We start from the raw sequence: 18,433 nt of genomic DNA on the forward strand, positions 1-18,433 counted from the left end.
CCTTTAACCATTGCAACTGAAATGAATACCTATTTTATTAAATCTGTTTATGAAATAACTCAACAGTTTGCACCAACTGAATGTGTTCAGACACCTATAAATCAAAATCATAGTGTTTTTAAAATAGACAAAATAACAGATAGTGATTTGCTTAGCATTATTAATTCTCTCAATTACTCTAGGGCAAAGGATATACATGGTTTAGACACTCATTTTTTAAAACTCTACAAGGATTCACTAACTATACCTGTGAAACATTTGCTGAACTTATCTTTCAGACAGTGTGTTGTGCCCTCAGCATAGAAGTTGTCTGTGGTTACTCCCATTTTTAAATCTGGAAATAAGTTTGAGGTAGCCAATTATCGACCTATCAGTATCCTCCCGGTTATCTCCAAAATCGCAGAGAAATGGGTGGCCAAACAATTAAATAATCATTTGAATACCTGCAGTAAACCCCTACACCCAATGCAGTTTGGTTTTCGTAACCACCACTCCACCGAATCTGCCAACTGTTTTTTTGTTGAAAAAGTCAAAGGCCTTCTTGATAAACATGCCTATGTGGGAGCTGTCTTTTTAGATCTTAGGAAGGCCTTTGATACTGTAAACCATCAGATTCTTTTATCCAAATTGTCTTGTTTAAATGTTTCCACAGAGACAATGCTTTGGTTTGAATCATATCTCTCTCACAGACAACAATGTGTTTCTCTTTCTGGCTCCAAATCACCTTACCTTGACTGCCCAGCAGGGGTCCCCCAAGGCAGCATTTTAGGACCTATTTTATTTAGTATTTATATTAATGACCTACCCAAAGTGTGCCAAAATGTCAATGTCCAGCTCTACGCAGATGATGCTGTCATTTTTGTGCAAGCAAAATCTACACAAGAAGTTTCAAAATTGTTAACATCTGCCATGACCGATGTCCAAAAGTGGGTCAAGGAATCATGTTTACAACATAACAAAAAGAAAACGGTCTGTATGATGTTCAGTAAAAAAGCAACTGATTTAAAACAGTCCAATGTTTTTCTGGATGGAGTCGAGCTCAGCCTCGTCACTGAGTTCAACTACCTGGGACTGACATTGGACCCAACGCTGACATTTAAGAAACATGTTAAACTGCTCACTAAAACTGTTAATTTTAATGTAGCAAATTTTAGACAGGTAAGACCCTTTATGTCTCTGTATGCGGCCCGAATGTTCTTACACTCCATGATTCTGTCTCATGTAGAGTACATGGTCACTTGCTGCTGGTACAACACTCAAACCAATAGAGTCTCTTTTTAAAAAAGCCATAAAAATCGTGGACAAGAAACCGTTCTCCTTTCACCACTGCACTGTTTTAGAGAAGCATCATTTACTCAATTTTGATAACTTCATTAATTCTATATATGGTTGCCTTGTATATAAAGTATTGCATGGACTTGCTCCACCTCCATTGCAGGATTTCATCAAGCCAAAGTTGATTAGTGGGATGGGCACCAGGGCATCAGCTCGAGGAGACTGTGAGGTTCCACACAGGAGAACCTCCTTTGGACAGACTGTGCTCTCTGTAAAAGGCACTAAGTACTGGAATAGTCTCCCTTTATCAGTCAGAGAGACTACAACTCTGGCCACTTTAAAGCACGTTTTAAACTGTGGCTAAAAGAAAACCAGGCCTGTGAACACTTTTAATTGTTACTGCATTTATTGTTGTCACATTATGTAATTGTAAATTGTTAATTGTGTATGTGCTGCCTGCCTAGGGACTACAGATGGAAGCTAGCATCCCCGCTATAATCTGGTCATGTGGTGGTGGTCATGTGCAACTGTTCATCAATATGCATTGTCCCTATCAAAGAAAAAAAAAGAAAAAAAATCCATCTCAAGTCTATTCAGGACACATAGGGCTAATTAGTAAGCACTACTTAAAAAAGCACATGATTCAGCATTAGAAACCTGTTTATATTATTCGTAGATAGTAGATAGATATATGAATGAGTTTGCGCTGTGGCCTGAGACAAAAATCTCTCCTGCATCGGCTTTTTGCACCACTTTTTCAAATACCAAATAAATGTCACTGCCTCTCCCTCTGCTCTTATTTTACTGTGTTTTGTTTCATTTCGACTTAAACTGAAGCTAATCGTTTGATCGATAAACTAAATTCTGCACCTTTACATAACCAGACGTTATGGATTTATTCATTACCATAATCGGTTTCCCATTATTATAAAGCAGCAGCAGTATAGTCCAGTCACTCTTTATTAGTTTCCACATTATTCTTCATTAGCCTCAAGCGCAGAAAGCAGATTCAGCCAAGCACACTCTGTCTTCATGTTTTTTTTTTCTTCTTTCTTTCTTTGCTTCAAGAGAATTTTATTTGATGTCAAAACTTCAGAAAGGGTCTCTATAACTGTGCATGTGACAGGGTAACACTTTATTTTAGCACTGACTTATTAGCAGCTAACTAAGTGCTAATTAGAGATGATTCACTACTTATTAGTCCTTATTTTCTAGGGATGCACCGGTACCAGTATCGGGTATCGGGCCGATACCACATGCTTGTACTCATACTCGTACTCATTCATGAGTATTAACCGATACCACTTGACATGCGGCCAGCGCTCCTACAGGACACTCCTCTCCGCTGAGGAGAGAAAATAGCAACAAACTGGAGAATTGTTTTGTGGAAATCCAATATTCCACATAGAGCTGACTTTATTACAGACTGCGCTCTCTAAATCAGAGTCTGTGCTGGATTTAACCAGAGCTAAATGTTGTTAGTGCTGCAGTGTGGAGTCTGCAGTGTTTACAAGATACAGGCTAATGTTGCTAACTAGCTGCTAACTCGCGGCTAACTGTTCTGGTGACACTTACGCCGTTTTATGCCCAGGGGCTTATTCATCTGAAAAAACTAACCCAGTGACTAAAAAGTACGCAGAAAACGCACATTAAAGACATACAGCATGTCCATATTGAGTGAAAATTAGCTGCAGCAAAACAATGAAAATGTTGTAGCTTCTCGCTAAGTTGCTATAAACACACGAGAAAATCCACATTGAGCTGTAGTAAAGGCCGAAAAGAGACCATTTAGCTGCAGTAATAAGTAACCATCTCTATTGTTGAATAAAAAATAGATACAATTAATAAAGCACAGGCATTGAGGAGCTTTTGGACATGGGCTATTCTGTCTATGATGGATAGTGTAATAAAAATTTAAAATAATATTGAATGAAAAATTTAAAAAAAATGAATTGGCATCTGTTCAATTCTGATATAACGTCTCTTAAAAGTGTAGCCTACTTTACTCAAGGAAATGTAAATGAATAAATTAACTAATTACTAACCAAGTCAGTCTATGAACCGTCTATTCACTTCAAAAAGTATCTTGAAGAAAATTCCTTGTACTCGTATCAGTATTCGGTATTGGCAAGTACTTAAATCAAAGTACTCGCACTCATCGTTTTTTTAGAAAAAGTGGTATAGGTGGATCCCTAATTAGAACCTCTGCACACTTGAATCGGCATTCATAGCATTAGCAATGTCCAGACGGTATTTCTGATTGATTTAGCATTATCCTCATTAAAAAATAAAAAATAAAAACATTGTAAGTGACCCCAGACTTTTAAGCAGTAGTGTATGTGTAAGATCTGTGTGAGCGAAACACAACTTGCATCATATTTGTCGTTCCTAACCCTAAACCTAACTCTAGCTCCCTGATCAGGGAAACGGCAAGTAACAGGTTAATACTATAACAACAACTCTCAATGAACAGAGACAAACCTTATGCAAGACAATAAACTGGACTAATTTATGTACAATTTACTCTTAATGAAGTATTTGTAGCAGAGAACATGTTTCCCAAGTGTTAGTCAGTAAGATGTTGAATAAGGCCATGCACAATAGAGCTAATTAATTGCACTTAGTTAGCTGTTTTTAAGTAGGTGCTACCACATCAGCAGAAAACAATCACATCCATGTTTTGACGCCACTGAGGGGAAAATATTCACCAGCTCTACATGTTTCCGGGCATATTCTATACATCCCTCAGATACTACATTCAGCCATGCATCTCAGCTTTACAATGTGAGACTGCAGCGGCTTGTTATTTTTGCATTTCCATCCGACACCAGCCACGACAGATACAGCAGCATACATGAGTGCCAGCTGCGTATCTTTCTTTGTACAAGTGTGTGATTGCGAGAAAATTCCCCCCGCGCAGTGCTGTCGGAAAGCTTAACTATTTAATCTAGTGTCAATTTCCGTCAATTGTTTTGTAGCCAATGCTTGAAATTGCAAATACTTGACTCATAATAGCGGGCTCTTGTAGTGTCTGCCAATCTCTGCGTCCTTTCTCACCCCCCCCCCCCACCCTCTTCTCCTCATTGCTGTAAACCCACTGAGGACTACTGGACTGCACTATCTCAATAACTAACACACCAACAGAGTCCTAACCGCCTCGAGGCACCAATCAATTTCAAACAGAGTCCATATCTTTCTAAATGCATTAGAGGCTGCGCATATTTCCATCAGAGAACCCCATTCCGCGTCCCGTTCTCTCCTCAGTCATTACAAGCTCAGCTCATTGCAAAGGGCTTCATTTTATCGCAAAGATGCAGCGGGAGGAGCCATAAGCAACCCACTTTATGGCGCGTTCACCCTTGGAGCGACTTGCCTTCAAAGTTCCTTTTTTTTTTTTACGCACTCAGTGTCCTCTCGTTTTTTTCGGTCGTCAACACTTAAAGCGAGCGTGACAAATAGGGAAGGTATGTAACTGTCGTGGAAACAACGAGGCCAAGGCCAGCGCACAAATGAACCAAAAAACAATTTGCACCCCCTTTTTTTAGTGGTACCATTTCAAAAGTTGTAAATCTTCAGCCCTGTCTAGCTCTGTACTCCTGGTCCTTCACAGAAACTCCATGCTCGCTTTCATTTAGCCCATAAATCTGCTCTGTGGTCCATAACCTGTCAGCTCCTCGGCTCCTCCTGAAGATATGAGGTTGCCACTGTCCTTGAAGACATGTCCCAACTACAGTGGTATGTATAAGTATGGGCCCCCTTTTAACTTTTTAACATTTTACCATACAATGGATTGGACACACACTAAGTGACACACAGTCGTGAAGTGAAATGAAATGTATACATGATTTAGATTTTTTTTATTTATACATAAAAAACTGAGAGGTGTGATGTGTAAAAGTATCGGCCCCCTTTCCTTTTAGTGCAACCCCAATTAACCTTCAGAAGTTTCCTGATGATTTCTGAATGATCACATGTTGACCTATTGACTAAATAGAGTCTACCTGTGTGTTTCTAATGTCAGTTCAAATACAGCTGCTCTGTGATGGTCTCAGAGGTCTGTTAAGGGACTACTGGGGAGCAGAAGCATCATGAAGTCCAAGAACACACCAGACAGGTCCAGGATGAAGTTATTGAGAAGTATAAAACTGGGTTAAGTTATAAAAAGATTTCCAAAGCTTTGAACATCTCTCAAGTACAGTTAAATACACCATCCAGGAATAGAAAGAGTCTGGCATCACTGCAAACCTACCAAGACCCGGCCGTCCTCCTAGACTTACTGACCGAACAAGAACAGCACTGACCAGAGCTGTTACCAAGAAGCCTATGATGGATGAACTGCAGAGAGCTACAGCTCAGGTGGGGGAAACTGTCCACAGAACAACTATTAGTCATACACTGCACAAATCTGGCAGTGTGTGGCTAGAACGAGCCATTTTTTGAATGAAAACCATAAGAGGTCCCATGTTCTGTTCACCAGAAGTCACATGGAGGCCATATGGTGGCTTCTGGCAAACAGCAACATTTCTTTTAAAAATGCCACTCTGCCAAAACGGTCTCTCAAGCTTTAATTTAATCCTGCAGTTGAAATATATTATTGAATATATTCAATATACTAGATAAAGTGTGAGTGTCAAGTGTGTTCATTAACATGTAATTGATGATCTGCCTCTGCTCTCACTCTAATCAAACACTATTTAAAGTGTCTAACTCACCGGAGAGAGTTGCGGAGAATTTCTGATTGATTGCGTGCATACAAAGGACACAATCACCAGCCTGGAGACTAGTTGGAGACCAGAGTCTCCGAGACGTCCCCTGGCAATAAGGGGAGTCTGCAGGTAGTCTTGGTGAAAACAAACAGGTTAAATTTCAGTAGAGTCTCCGCATGATCTCCGAGAGGTCTCCGCGGTCTAAAGCAGCTGTGGCAATGTTGCGAACACTATTTGTTCAATCTCAATCAACCAATCTTTATTTATAGAGCGCTTTTCATACACAGGTGCATCGCAAAGTGCTTGACATTGAAAAAGACATTAAAAACATTCTCGCCCGTCAAACCCTCCCACCCTCCCAATATATACAGGTATCACAATACACATACACACACCTACACCCCCTACCCTTTACTCTACACTCACACACAGAATCAAAATGAAGTACATAAGGCTGGGTGCAGATGACCAAGGTGAGCCATCAGAGGAGCCGTCCTTCCCAGGAGCAGCAGACCAGCTGCAGCCGAGTTAGCGGCTAGTTTAGCAGCATTAGCCTTGTAGACACTGCAGACTCCACGCTGCAGCACTAACAACATTTAGCTCTGGTTAAATCCAGCACAGACTCTGATTTAACACAGACTTCTGATGAAACTTAGGGAGTGTTCACTAATGGTGTTAGAGGGTAACCGAAACAAGGGTCACCACAGGAGGCGTGGCAGAGACACCACACCTCCACCTGGGCACCCACACAGCCACAGCCAGTCACCCCTCCCGAGGCAGAGGGATTTGTTGTCCTCAACCTGTGAGTCGTTACTGCGACGTCCCTGCAATGTCTTTGAGACCACAACTGCTAGAGACCGCAGAGACCTCTCAGAGACCATGCAGAGACCATGCAGAGAGTTTTTCAAGTCTCAATGCAGTCTCCGCTGATATCAAACCTGTTAGTTTTCAACCGAGACTACCTGCAGACCCGCCTCATCTCCAGGGGGTGTATCCGAGACATCTCCGTGAGTCTCGAGTCAACTAGTCTCCAGGCCGGTGAGATATCAGCCCTTAACTTACCAACGAGTTGCTTTAATTATGTGAAAGGTGAGATCAAGGTGGTAATGTATGCATATGTAGACCAAGTAGCCACAGAATGTGTCAGATAGTAATAGGCCCGTCAATCCCTTTGAAAACCTGCTTTATATGTAAATATTAGCAAATACATAGCAGTCTGTCGGGAGGCCTTCTTTTTGTCATGGGAAATCTCGTTGTTTAGCTTCTTTTTGCACCATAATAAATATTTTTCTTCAAACTTAATAAATCACACGTGAAAGTGTCTTGTCCAATAAATGTTAAGCCTTTCAGTTAAAAGAACAAGGCTAATTTAGTCAAAGAAATCCTACCTGCTTTTATCTTCCCGTAGTGTATTTCTGTGTTTAAGCCAAAAGCCTCCTGACACACTGCTATGTATTAACTTGCTGCAGGGGGGGGTGTACACTATTGGCCAAAGCCAGAGTTCAGTCAATTTTTAAAGCCCCCAGAGGCAACTTTCGCCACAGATCTGATTCACGCGAAAGAGCACTAAACACACAATAAATAAAGAAAGTCACACTGCACATTACAACACCTCCTATGGCCATTTGACATACGGCAATGAAAGGAGGAAAACCGTGAACAGTCAATATTTATGAGCTCACCGTAAAACGTGGCAGGATTGTCTTATGTGCTTGTTAGAAAGAAAACAATCAGTAATGGCGCTTTCAAGGATCTTTTCTTGCGCCGCAAAGCAACTACAACAATGTGTTTCTCGAGTGTTTTGACACAATCTTGCAAGTGTTTTCCTCTAACAACAGTTTCCTTTGTACTATTTTATTCCTTTACCGGTTATCTGCCATCTTAGGTTTAGGGTTAGCAATTATGCATATCCAAACCCCAAAGCGCATTGACGGGAGAGTTTACAGCCTGTTTGCCAGCGTGAAACCTCATTTAAAGCCAAGACCTTCTGATAGGACTGATTTTCATATTTGATACTGGTAAAATGAAGAGTGAAGGACTTTACGACTGTCAAACAACACATTCTTGCTCAAATTGCCTCACATTAGAACAGAAAAATCTACTTTCAAAAATGTAAGAGTTTGGCTTCCACCTTTCCCTGACATTCAGAGTACCTCTGGGGGACAGCCATGTGACTAAAATAAGTCCGGGATGGAATGAAAGAGCATCTGTCTAAACACTTTAGAATCTGCTTTATGGAAACTCAGACCTTTAATCTGTTGCAGCTGAACCTGAGAGCGTAAGGAACGACAAATCTGACTGGTGAACATCACTCAAATGTCAAAGACGGAAGAAGAAAAAAACTCTGCCTATTTAGCTTAGGTTGCAACCTCAATTGCAATTCAATATCGATAAATCTTGCAGCCCTCCCTACCTTTTAATTTTTCAAACTATGTGTTTAAGATCTGTGTGAGTAAAACACAACTTACATCACATTTGTCGTTCCTAACCCTATAACTCTAACCCCAACCCTAAACCTAACCCTTACCCACTGATCACATAACAGGTCACTGCTACAGGATTGGCTGCAAACCTGTTGATCGACCATAGGTCCAAAAATGATTTGATTAAAAGTCAATTAATTGCACTTCCTCTTTGCGAGTTATTCCAATATCCACCAAACACATGATCAATGTACTGTGCTTGCTTTTAAATCAGAGACACATCTCACTCTATTTAGCTTCCTCTTTCTCAGTTTGCCACTGTTCATTCTTCGGAGCACCTTTGATATACACTCATCACTTCTCAAAAGCCTTTTTGGAAATGCTCAAGTCTGTCTTCAAGCCCTCACTCTTTGGCCTCTGCCATACTTTGTCAAAATGTTTACAGTTGGTGTTATTTCCACTTACAAACACATCAACCTTGAGGACCAGGACACTTGCTGCACAGTTGGTATATGGGTCCTCTTAAAGGTGCTATGAAGATACTTTGCCTGTCAGTGGAAAGTCATTATGCTCTACTTGCCATGAAAGATGGTGCATTGTCTTGACACTGCAGGAACATGGAAATGACTTTAAGTTAAGGCTGCAATGACCTACTGCAATAACCGAACCTCAAGAGGCTGAGGGATTTGTTCTTTCTTCTGTCTCTGGCATTTGAGTGATGTTCACCAATCAGAATTGTCGTCAGGTTCAGCTGCAACAGATAAAAGGTCTGAGTTTCCGTAAAGCAGACTCTAAAGCGTTTAAATAGAGGCAATGTGATTCCATCCCGGAGTTGTTTTAGTCACATGGCTGTCCCCCGGAGGTACTCTGAATGTCGGGGAAAGGTGGAAGCCGAACTCCTCCAAGAACATTTTTGAAAGTAGATTATTGTGTATTGTTCTAATGTGGGGCAATCTGAAGAAGAATATGTTATTTGAGTAGTTTAAAAGTGACATGACTTCCTTCCCTCATCATTTTAGCTGTTTCAAATGTTAAAAGCTCGAATCAAATCAAAATATTTTTCTGTTCCAGCAGCAGGATCGTGTGTTTTATAAAAGGATAGAGAATGGTCCCAATTCGTGAGGCCAAACTGCACCTGTATCCTGGAATATAAAACAAGGTCTCAACAGTATATTTCCATTTGCAACATTTCTCGAGCAAACACTATTAAGCAGTGGAGACTTTGGCCAAGTTCAATATTTTAGCAAAGACCTCCCTTGTTTTTTTTGTTTTTTTAGATTGGCACATACGCATAAGTGCAATTTATATTCAGGTCATTCCTTTGTGACCTTCTATCTGGCTTATTATCTATAAAATGCTTTACCCAGAGGAATAAGCCATATGCTGCGTGTGCATTTCATCCCGTATGGAAACGCCTAATCCCATGACTCTGACAGCCCATAATCTATATTCCCATACTCATGTCAGGCTAACCTCTAAGCATGTCATTCTAAATGCCGAAAGATGAAAGCAATTGATTACAAAGTTGACCAAACGGGTGTCAATTCACAATTTGAAGAGTTGCAAATAAAAGGAGAATGTAAAAGAGTAGCTGTTGCAGGTAGTTCAACAAAATATCCTGTCTCAAATGAAATCTGTTTAAAACCTGCCAAGCCTCTACAAACCTCTACTAACAGTAATTCAGCTGATGATTCTTGCATTAGCAGTTCCTTTTCCCAGTCTTTCCGGGAATGTTGCTGCACCTGAACATAAATCTTAAATCTAAACCAAATCCAAAATTGTGCAGTCCTACAATAAAGATTCTCAAACTACATCGATGACCTTTCTCCCAATTGCCGTTAACCATGGCTCTCTTGGGAATGCTCTCAAAGTCAATGCACTTACTCTGCAGCCTTTTTCTGTCTTGTTTCAGGCACGTTGCCATAAAACTCACTTCCATCTTTTGCTGTCGCCGCGGACTGGCTTCAGAAAGGGTTAAATGTTATAACGAATGGCTCTCCAGCTCCAAGGACTGTGAGCTATAGTAGAGATTTCCCATCAGAACCAAGTGACGGAGGAGGTGTGTGACCGAGCTGCCGTTTTTTTCAGAGCATGGGAACAATTCATTATTACATTTAGTGCCATCGGGACATTTACGATCACGTCTGAGGGCGGTAAGCACCGGAAATCATCATAACAAAAGCCTCAGTTTATCATGTCCAATTATCAGAGGGGTGTTTATCCCAATCAAATCGCGTTTTAGATTTCCTGGTGCGCACAAAGGGGATGCTGTGTTGAACCTTTGGGGGGGCCTATGTGTCAACATGATTCACCAATGGAGACGTGGTTATGGCATCGCTCCAAATCAAAATGGTTATGAGAGGGGAAATATAGTAATGCAGGTATATGGGTTTTGCAAATAAATAAAGCATAACTGAAAATTGTGGATACAAAGACTATGACCTGTAAAGTGAATGCACAAACTATAGAAAAAAGCCATTGAAAACAAATGAAGTGTAAAACCTTAACTCAAGGTTATATGAATATTATGTGTCTGCCTTTTGAATCCAGCAGTGTGATGTTTAATAGAAAAAGTGTCCCTCTATTGCCCATGAAGCAAAAGGATTCAAGCACATTACAGAGACTTAACCTCCTTTGAGGTTCCTCTCGGCTCCAGCAGTCACGCATTTAACAATCCTTTAGCTGCAGATTACACTGAAACCCAATGGGCTTCGTGCCTCATGGCCGGGACGCCCTCCCTATTCGGGGCCAGATGTTGTCTGACTATTATAGCCTACAAACAACGGCGCAACAACCATGCGCGGACACATCACAATGCGGCTTTTCACGCATAAAAAGCGTTGAAAATGCAATTCTTATAGGACTCCAGCAATTCGTACTGCGCCAGAGGACCGCTGTAAAAACTTGACGAGAGAAAAAGTTGGCGGCAAAAAACGCAGCCTCTTCACTCCCGTTGTTACTTACAGCACATTGTCTGGTCATAGTTTAGTCATGACAGTCAAGAAAGAATCGGTGTTAGGAGTGACTCACCTCGACAGCACAATGCCAACAGGTAAACTCCAACCAACACACATCCAGTTGACCTGCGAGGCTCCATGGCACCGGCAGCTCCGCGCGTATCCTGCTGGAGAAATGTCAAAACTTGGTGCTGGCGCGCTTTACCAGACGGCTCTGTGTACCTCTCCGGGGCACGCGCTGAACGTCTGCCTCCACGTTTGTGTCGCCTGTCACCTCTCAACTCACTTTTCTCTCTCTCTCTCCCTCTCTCTCTCTCGCCCAGCTGCGCTCTCCAGTCCGCTGAGTGTCTCCCCCCTCTCCACAGCAGGTCCAGCGGCGCTCGCTTTTTGTACCGCGGGGAGGATGAGAGAGCAACCTGTCCGCACGCCGTCAACTATTGCCGTGCGTGGAAGGTCCCCCAGTCATTCTCCCCCATCTGCTTTACGACAGCTGAGGGAAGAAAGATTAGTAGACGAGGGCAAAACCTCTTTCGAGTGCATCACAGCAGTTGTCTACTACCCCCCTCTACTTTCGGATTTTATTATTCTGGTTGTTGATTTATTTAATTTACCGTTTAAATAAATGACTGAAAAAGTAGCTGAGGCTCTGCACACCTCATAAAGAACACTCTCATGAGTCATGTTTCTAAAGTTGTAGCCCTAAAACAAGACAAGACGGTATTGAGCAGCAGAGTCTTAAGTCTTTGTACTCCATGTGTCAATCAGACTGCGATGCTGAAGATGTAAAAGGGGCGTGCCTACTTTGTAAAGGAAAAACTATCCAAATATCTAATTCTCAGACTCAGATTAAAATTTAGGCACATTCTTAATAAACCCAAACTAACAATTGAGATCGACCATACATCTAAAAATGACTTGATTAAAAGTCAATTAATTGCACATCCTCTTTGCAAGTAATTCCCACCAATATCCACCAAACACGTGATCAATGCACTGTGCTTGTTTTGGTATTGCTTTAGGTCAGGGGTGTGAAACATAAGGCCCGCGGGCCCTGTAGAAAAAGTAAGTCTCGAGCCCATTCCTGTGCGGAGTTATGATTTTTTAAAGAATAACCAGAATGCTCATTCTAGCCACCAGGGGGCGTTACATTAAAAAAAAGGAAAGAGTTCCACATGTGTCCAGCAGAGGGCACTGACATAATAAGAGCTCAGGATATGAACAACACATTATACAGCCATGTGGTAAATGGACCGTCTGCCCCAGGGCGGCTGTGGCTTCAATAACAGCTTACCACCACCGAGTGTGGAGTGAATGAATAACGACTACTATGTAGTACTTTGAGGAACTTGTGACACAGGCTGGTAAAGTGCAATACAAGTGTAAGCCGTTGTTATTAATGAAGCTACAGTTAAGTTGGGGCTTTGACCAAATCACAGATTATAATCATTCATTTATTGGAAAAATTTTCTCTATTATATTCGGCCCAAAATGAGTTTGACACCCTGCTTTAGATTAAGGTGTGCTCATTAAGTAAGGGATAATGTATAGAACGCTGGTCATTATCGGGAAAATAAGCACCGACAGGGCGAACCGGACCCCGACGCGTTGGCCATTTGCCAACTGAACACACACAACATAAACTTCGTACACTTTTATGAAGGTCGAAAGGTTTATTTAATGACTTCCGCGACAAATAGTTCCCAAAGGTTTGCGCGTTGCTAAGCAACGTTTTGCTAGGCTAGAAGCAGCAAGGCTAGTAGCTAGCCTAGCTACTTAGTTGAAGGCGCAGTTGGAGAGGAGTAATGGTGGCGAATCTATGGGTAGGTTGAAAGTCAGACTCACGCTAATTTCACGAGCAATTCCCCCAACTTCTCTCGCAGTGACGGGGACAGAGATAGTGTCGCTACTACGTACGCGCGGAGTGATATGAAAGCACGAACTCCGTTGCCATTGGCAGCGTCATTATTTTTTTCAGAGGTCCTTTATCAGAAAATAATGACCGGTAGAACGTTGGGAAATCCCATTCAAATCAACGGAGTGTTCTACTTACGTTGTGAAGAGCCGTATAATAAGTATTAATAAGCATTCGTCATCATTTTAGGGTAAGGGTTATTCACAGATCCTGGTCCGTTTTATGATCATTGTCGTGATTCTTTATTTCTGCCTCACACCCTGCTCCTTAGGTCTGTTTTTCCATTTCAGCAAGTTCACTTTTCTAATTGTCCGTCACTCTAAAGTAAAAACCTTAAGTTGATAATGGGTTATATACATATATGTGCTGCACCAAATTGAATGTAGTAAATAAGGTGACCAAAGTACTATACTCGGTTCAAATTAAGATTCAGTTTAGATTTGGCTCATTCTGAAATCAGATTTGGAGTTGGTTCATCCAGGTGTTTGTTGGTGGATATAGTCAGTGAGTCCCCTCTTTTATTTCAGATATATTATATTACTATTATTCTCAAACGATGCAAAGATACACTTGAAGGATGTGAAAAGTTGCTAAAGCTTTGTATCATCCAACAATCGCCATGGTGATATGATGAAGTTGAAAATTACGTTCAAGACAAAAAAGAAAATTGCACAGTTTTACTGAAGAGCTGGAGATGGGTTGTTTATAGGAGCCTGGAGGCGCTGGTTGAAGAATGGGTCATAGAGGACAGAGTTTAGTGGTTCCCTTTGTTTTGTCTCAAACTCTGAGTTCCTCACATCTCGAGGATCATGCTAATATTTTTACAAAGTGGTCACACACATTTTTTTCAGTCTTTAATGAAGTGTTTATAATGGAGCTAAAATGCTCATTAAACATCATTATAATAAACTTTCCTTTGAAAATAATAAATACCACTCAGTTTTATGTTGTCTTTAATCATTCCAAGTGCCCCCTGCTAAGTGCTCAAGTACCCCCAGGTCCCCATACCCCCGGTTTGGAAACACTGTCATGAGTACGGGACAGTAAAATCTACAGCAGGGGTAGGCAAGTTTTCTTGGCGGAGGGCCGATTTTCTTTATTGTAAATAGACCGAGGGCCGAAGGCGCTGATTATTAACCCAAATCTTAAATGAGATAAATGACTTAAAATAGCTTGAATAAAAGTTCTTCTATGTTGAATTTGAGTCGGTTTGAACTAATCCAAGATACAAATTCTAGCGCCAATGGAACAAGACTAAAACCCACTTGAAATCAGACAAATGATTGTTTTTCACTTTAAATGACACAAAACTATCTGAATTAAGAGAACAACTACGACTAAAGGTTTTATCTCATCTAAGAGCAGACCAAATCTACTCAAACCTTAGATTTAATCTCTTAAAGGGGGGGTATTATGCAAAATCGACTTTTTCAAGCTTTACATCATCGTTATTATGTCACTCCCTCATTAAAAACATGCCTGAAGTGTTGCTTTGGCACATTTGCTTTACTTTATTTTTGAGTAATCTGTCAAAACTCTGATGGCAGCCATTTTAGGGATAGGTTTGCCTGAGTCCTCCTAGGAACGCCCCCACCTCCTGGAGACGCCTCCCGAGTTTTCGTCACCAGCCGAGTAACCAACCACTGCTCCTCAGCAGAACCCCCTCCCCACTGATGCCACAGACAGCGTGTGGAGGGGGCGTGTCGGAAAGGGTCAGAGGTTCTTAAAGAGACAGAGGCCTATTTCAAGACATTCACTACAGCCATTTTGAGAGAGCAATTTTATACAAGGCAGTTATTCTAATTTACTGCATATACAGACCAACAGGTTTCGTCATCATTGTAGTGTGCTATAGACTGGTGCTATGTGATTGAAAAAAAAGCATAATACCCCCTCTTTAATTCAAGTACATTTATGTCATTTCTTCCTTAAAACTATTATGCTTTTTCCAGTGCACTTCCTTCAAATGCCATTGTTGTCCATAATATATGACCTAATTGGGTGTATTGACAGTATTTCTACTCATTTAACTCTAATAATGTTAAAAGTACTCTGATTTGTGTGATAATGTTTCTCAAAATCATCTTGAGGGCCAGAGGTTCTGTGCTGAAGGGCTGGAGTTGGCCCTCGGGCCTGACGTTGCCTACCCTTGGTCTACAGTATATATGAAACAAACAAAAAAACAGCAACTGCAGGATGTGTACTGTCCAAAAAAAAAAGAAAAGAAAAGTAAAGCAAATATACCTCAATAGTGTTTTGCCTTGCACATTAAGTAAGTGCTTTATTTTCATTGTACAATTCAGTGCCTCTTCTGAAACGGTGCCTCCCGGGTTTGACCCTGTTTCAGAGCGTGGTGTCCTGCACTGGTCAGCTCCTTCTCCTTCCTCTTCCTCCTGCGCAGCTCCCTCCGCTCCACAACCGCAAAACGGATGAGTATAATCCATCTTATTCTCCAGTGAACAAACACTAGCCACAACAATAGCAGGGATAGATGATTTGTGTGGCTTAGCTGTGAGTCTTGCCTGCTGTACCATTAGCGTAAACATTTTCTTTATTCCCAGTAGACTTTGCTGCGCAGCCTTGCAAACCTTCACATGGGCAACACAATCCTTCACAGAATGTTGGTGTTCCAGATTTAGCAGCCTTTCCTCTTTTCAGTGCCACAGATGATGAAGCACTCTAGGTTAGATGAACATAATGCACCAGTGCGTTCTTGCATCCAGTCGCCGTGCTGAACTTTTTTTTTTTTCGGCATCTGTGGCCAGTTGTTAAAGCACATTGCATGACATAATTAGCAGTAATGAGTCTGCCGCCGTGGTCAGGTAGGAGAGGGGAGATGGCCTCAGGGCTCTCAGACGCTCCATGACATGAGATGAAGAGTTACAGTCAAATCATGTGCGGCTGCAGACTCATTAGATGATTATTCTCCAGCTGCAGAGGGATTTACAGTCCAGTAGGTTCTAATTTGTTATTATGCTTAAAGCTTAGGTTGCCAAGACGATACTTGGTTTTCGATACCGATGCCGACACTCAAATATTACAGAAACAGAACAATAATGTGAGGAAGATCTGCAAATTTACAATGTCAGTTTCATCAGCAATTTTAAGAAATGTGGGGGAAAATTGGAAAAGCAATTGGAAAAAATGGGAAATAATGGGGGGAAATGGGGGGAAAGAGGGAAAATATTAGTAATAAAATATGAGCAAAAATTAGAGGGGAAAAAAGGAAAATGAGAAGAAATTAGAGCAAAAAAATGTGAAAAAAAATAGCATTTCTTTTTTATGGGAAAAATGCATACAAATCATTTATTTGAGGTTAAACAACCAACTTCCTTTAATGCCGTGCCTGTACCAACAGCATCAAAATTTGGATCTGAAGATATAAAAACATTCTTCTGTACCTGCTTTCTATGCTTTCCTTTTTTTCCCCGATACTGGTTTTGTTTAACTGTACCCAGCCCTAACCAAGACTAAGCTGAATTGTGTGTTTTTATTTCTTTGTTTCTATTTTTATTGTGGTGGCCAAAGTCATTAAAGGCCCTATACCTGATTTTTTGATTGCAAACAATGAAAGGGGAAGCCGCTAAATTAAAATGTTAGTTGTGGTCCAAACTCATTCGTAACTTTCCTAAAATATTTGAAGCATCTTAATTCTTTACAGTGACAAGTTCATTGGCATATTCACGTTTCAGTGTCACGTTCGCGACTCATTTTCCCGATAATGACCAGCAATCTATACATGATTCCGCTTATTATACGGCTATTTGCCAAATGAACACACACAACATAAACCTCATACACTTTTATGAAGGCCGAAAGGTATATTTAATGATTTCCCTGGAAATATAGTTCCCAAAAGTTTTCACGTTGCTTGGCTACGTTTGGCAAGGCTAGTAGCAGCAAGGTTAGCTACTTATTGCTATCCTAGCTACTTAGTTGAAGGTGCAGTTGGAGGTATGGTGGTGAATCTCTGGTAAGTTGAAAGTTGAACTTCACGAGCGATTCAATTTTAAATTATTAGTATGACAAGCACAAACTCCGTTGCCATTGGCAGCGGTCATTGCTTTTTTCAGAGGCCCTCTATCAGAAAATAATTATCGGTAGAATGTTGGAAAATCCCATTCAAGTCAATGGAGCGTTCTACTTGCATCGTGAAGAGCCGCATAATAAAGGAGTATGAAATAATTTTCATCCCATTTCTAGAAGTAAAATCAGGTAAATCTCCGTTAAGCATATTCAAGTCAGGTCATTCAAGGGTCATTCAAAGTGTGAAGCAAAGGTTCATTGGACCAGATGAAGTAGTAGGTGGGTTAAATGAGCATTAGTCATGCAGTAGTAAGTGTACAGCTGAGGCAGTGGTACATGGTGGACCATATTGTGTCTCTTTGGCCTCTGCACACGTCCTGTTCCAGCCCCTTTATGTGTTCAGTGTTGATCTAACCCATTTCTACTCTTCTTACACACATGCTTTCTTTTTGGATTTTAATTTTGAGCCCTGGATGTGGACGTGGATTGCTTCAATGATTTTGCATCCTTGTTTTAAAATCCAGTTATAATTCCATCCAGTTATTGAATTGCTGATGCATCTTTCTGCGTGATGCTTACAAATGCAAAGATCCATTTCTCTCAGAACATAAAAGAGACTGAAATGCTCCTTTATTTCTATAAATACTGTGATAAATATTCAGTGAAGGAATGGGCACATGATGAAATAGACGTCGGGCAGAATGCTTTGTAATTGGATTTAGTTACACAATACTGAATACTTGCCTTTAAATATATTTGGTGAGGTATTCCATTACATCAGAGTACTGTATTCACTTAATACTTTCACATTAATTTGCATTATATTTATGTTTCAATACGGCATATAATGACAAAAATGACAGCTATGCTTATTGGAACGCCGGTTACAAACTTATTTACCAATAATTTGAAACACAAAAAAAACTATTTTGGCAAAAACAGGTCATTTTAAAAGTTCTTTCTTCATAATGTTGTGCTATATGTGAAAATGTAACGACTAGGTACTGTGATGTCTTCCTTTGATTTTAGGAATGTTGCTGTATTCTAAATACTCTCAAAAGTAACTTACCTGAATACAGTTACTGAAAATGAGTATTCTAAATACATAGATATCGCGTTATATTAAGGCGTGTT

General features: G+C 40.7%; 1 protein-coding gene and 1 long non-coding RNA gene across 2 annotated transcripts in view; one reads left to right on the plus strand and one right to left on the minus strand.

Moving 5' to 3' along the window:
• The window catches only part of LOC306960835 (neuronal acetylcholine receptor subunit alpha-7-like), a 73,563-nt gene extending 61,903 nt beyond the window's left edge, over window positions 1-11,660 (minus strand). The window contains exon 1 of the mRNA XM_079553414.1: window positions 11,435-11,660. Coding sequence (XP_079409540.1) covers window positions 11,435-11,501 — 67 coding nt within the window. The 5' untranslated portion in view covers window positions 11,502-11,660. The remainder of the gene's footprint in view (window positions 1-11,434) is intronic.
• LOC306960932 overlaps window positions 1-18,433 on the plus strand; it is a 377,440-nt gene that overhangs the window by 237,745 nt on the left and 121,262 nt on the right. The window lies entirely within an intron of this gene.

Source organism: Gobius niger, assembly GCF_951799975.1.
Source record: "Gobius niger genome assembly, chromosome: 3".
Lineage (NCBI taxonomy): Eukaryota > Metazoa > Chordata > Actinopteri > Gobiiformes > Gobiidae > Gobius > Gobius niger.